Source organism: Halyomorpha halys, unplaced genomic scaffold (genome assembly GCF_000696795.3).
Source record: "Halyomorpha halys isolate HHAL.00 unplaced genomic scaffold, Hhal_1.1 Scaffold1132.1, whole genome shotgun sequence".
NCBI classification, from domain to species: domain Eukaryota; kingdom Metazoa; phylum Arthropoda; class Insecta; order Hemiptera; family Pentatomidae; genus Halyomorpha; species Halyomorpha halys.
The window spans coordinates 99,264-101,964 of record NW_027109501.1 but is presented as its reverse complement, the minus strand read 5'-3'; the positions used below and the strand labels follow the sequence as shown (position 1 = coordinate 101,964).

General features: G+C 33.7%; 1 protein-coding gene across 1 annotated transcript in view; it reads right to left on the bottom strand.

Annotated features, from left to right (window-relative positions):
• Positions 1-2,701, bottom strand: part of LOC106688466 (ATP-dependent translocase ABCB1) — a gene marked incomplete in the record, with an annotated part of 42,278 nt that overhangs the window by 4,279 nt on the left and 35,298 nt on the right. The window contains 2 exon segments of the mRNA XM_067047692.1: positions 1,822-2,016; positions 2,094-2,250. Of these exon segments, the coding sequence (XP_066903793.1) occupies positions 1,822-2,016; positions 2,094-2,250 (352 nt within the window).

The following is a 2,701-nucleotide window of genomic DNA, read 5'->3' as shown; positions in this document are numbered from 1 at the left end:
ATATGAACCATGTAATTATTTTTAGGGGACATATGTCCCAGAATAAAGCTATTTTTTCATTTCATTTCATAGTACCTGTTTCGGCAAATCTAAATCCAATTAACTCCGTGAGTAAGCATGGCTTGGATCTATTTTAGGCCAAACACAATTTCAACCAATCTTTTGAAAAATCCTCTATTCAATAATAGTTGAGGATCCATTTTCAGAATATGGTAAGAACTCCATTTGACTGGATAATTGCGGGAAAACATTCGGAGGCAAAAATGAAAATAACGGAGAATCGTTAATCGATACCAAAGCACATAGAACTACATGTATTATAGAAATTTAAAATATTATGAAAATTAAAAAAACTGAAAATTTTCCCGACGTTTAAGTTGAATTTCAGATTATACAAAATGTTTGACTTCTTACAGTAACAGTAGATAGAGATCCTGATTTAATAAGCTAAACCTTACAACGAATTTACCATGACACCTCTTTTCCTGTTTTCATCTTTAATTTTGATTGAATTATCAATGTAAACATTCTCTGAATATTAAAGGAAAAATTATTTCAAGAATTAAAATTAATTAAATGTTGAACGTTTCATTTAAAACGCCATCCTAAAGTACAACAAAGTTTTAATTACACACTACAGTACATACGTACAAACTTAAACTTCCGTGGTAGAGGAGGTTATAAAAGGTTAATCAACATGGCTGTGATCATATGGACTTGTAAGAATAATCCATGGCCTTTTAAATCAAAATCCCTTGCCTGATATTATGTCTTACCAATACTATTTATCGATTATAATTATTTAAAAAAATTTAAATACGTACCACTACAACTCCAGGGTTCAGTACTTTTACTAGACCAACGGTTGTGCAAGGAGTGATTTGGTCAGAATCAGGCTCGACCGCCAGATTATTACCCAATTAAGTGTACTCAATTTAGGAGGCTCAAGAGGGCTCCAGAGCTCACAGGAGTTGACTCACGGCTACAGTGTAACAGAAAACAGTTTTTTACCCAGCCGGATTAGAACGCGAGTCCTTGGAGTTAGTAGCCACACGCCTTACCGCGGGGCTACGACGCTTTCCATATTGATTATAATTATATAGGCTAAAATTTACTTTGGGAACTCCACAGGACTAAAAGATTTGTAAACTTTACTCAAAACAAAATCGAATAACTTGGACTGATTTGATTTAAAGAAGTTGATTGATTTACAAAATAACATACTTGAAGAATATAAACTAAAACAAGATTATGTTTACTATTAAGGCTGTTAAACAACTAAGTTATTATGGGAGAAGGCAGTTAACTGTTGCAACCTCTATATGTTAACCTGTTCGCATTACTACATTCTTCCTCCTCTGGTTAGTCTTATCCTAGGTGCCCTTTAAACTATACGCTTATTCCAATTTGTCAATGTAATGGCACTTTTCAAGTTTCCTGGTGACTGTACCAAATGCCATACATCCTGCTTATCCTGGTGGACTTATTCATGGACTCTCTTTCCCACCTGAATAGACCAAACCAGCCTCATGGGATGCCAAAGACAACAGGGGTTATGTATTTGGAAGGAGGGCATTGCCAATTTTTGACATCGGACCTTAATATCATTTTTTGTTTAAATAATTTCTTGGGTGAGTGGTGTTAGTTTTGGTGTTTCCACTGCCCAGGTGTATATTTAGTTATTTGTTGTCTTTTGAGAAATTTATTGAAATAGTACTTTTTATATGATAATACTATTATTTAAAATGCTAAAGGATTGTATATTTACTACAAGAGTTGAGACTCAAATAAATCTGTTTAAGTGAATTAGAAGAAACTCACTATTTTTCCTCCATTAGGAAGATAGAACCTCTCTAGAAGTGAGATGATAGTTGATTTGCCACAGCCTGAGTCCCCGACAAGAGCTACCGTCTTTCCAGCTTCAATCTGAAGATTCAGCTTCTTGAGAACTTTAACTTCTTTTCTGGTTGGATATGAGAACATCACATCTTGGAAACGAATGTTTCCACTTATTTCCTGAAATTTTTATAAATCTCAATTATTCACAATGAAGTAACATAAAGCTTAGATGATTTATTGTTAATCAAACCTACTGGCTTCGCTCTTTGGTCTGACAGTTTATTATGAGATGTTTTAGTATTTGCGATTCTGTAGAGTTGCTTCATTGCCTGCCTGGCAGCAGGATACTGACTCATCAGGATCAAGGCAGGGCCAGCCAATGTGGAAGCCAAGGACAGAGACATCACAACACTAAATAAAAAAATTCTCTTCAGTTATAATTTTGACACATTAATGTTTAAAGTACCAAACCTATGGTCCATATAAGCTTTTTAAATAAATTAAATAATTAATACTCAAAAGGATAATACAAAACAGCTGGTTCTAAAATGATGGCAGTTATTGCAAACAAGGTGTGAATATAGACATCTGTAGTTTAATGCCAGCTAGTAACATAAACTAAAAACTAGGCCATCATAAAGGTCCAGAAAAGAATCAGAAATACTTTTAACAAATCCTGCATAAGCAAAGATAGGATAAACACCAGAGAAAGGAAATAAACTTTCTAAAAATTTCTTTCAGCAAGTAAAGTCAAGTGAACCAATTACATTTAAAATTTTATGGAATGAAAAGTTTACTTTTTACTTTACCCAAGTAAGACTATGTAGTGAAACCCATTCTTTTACTGGGCATAAGGAAAATA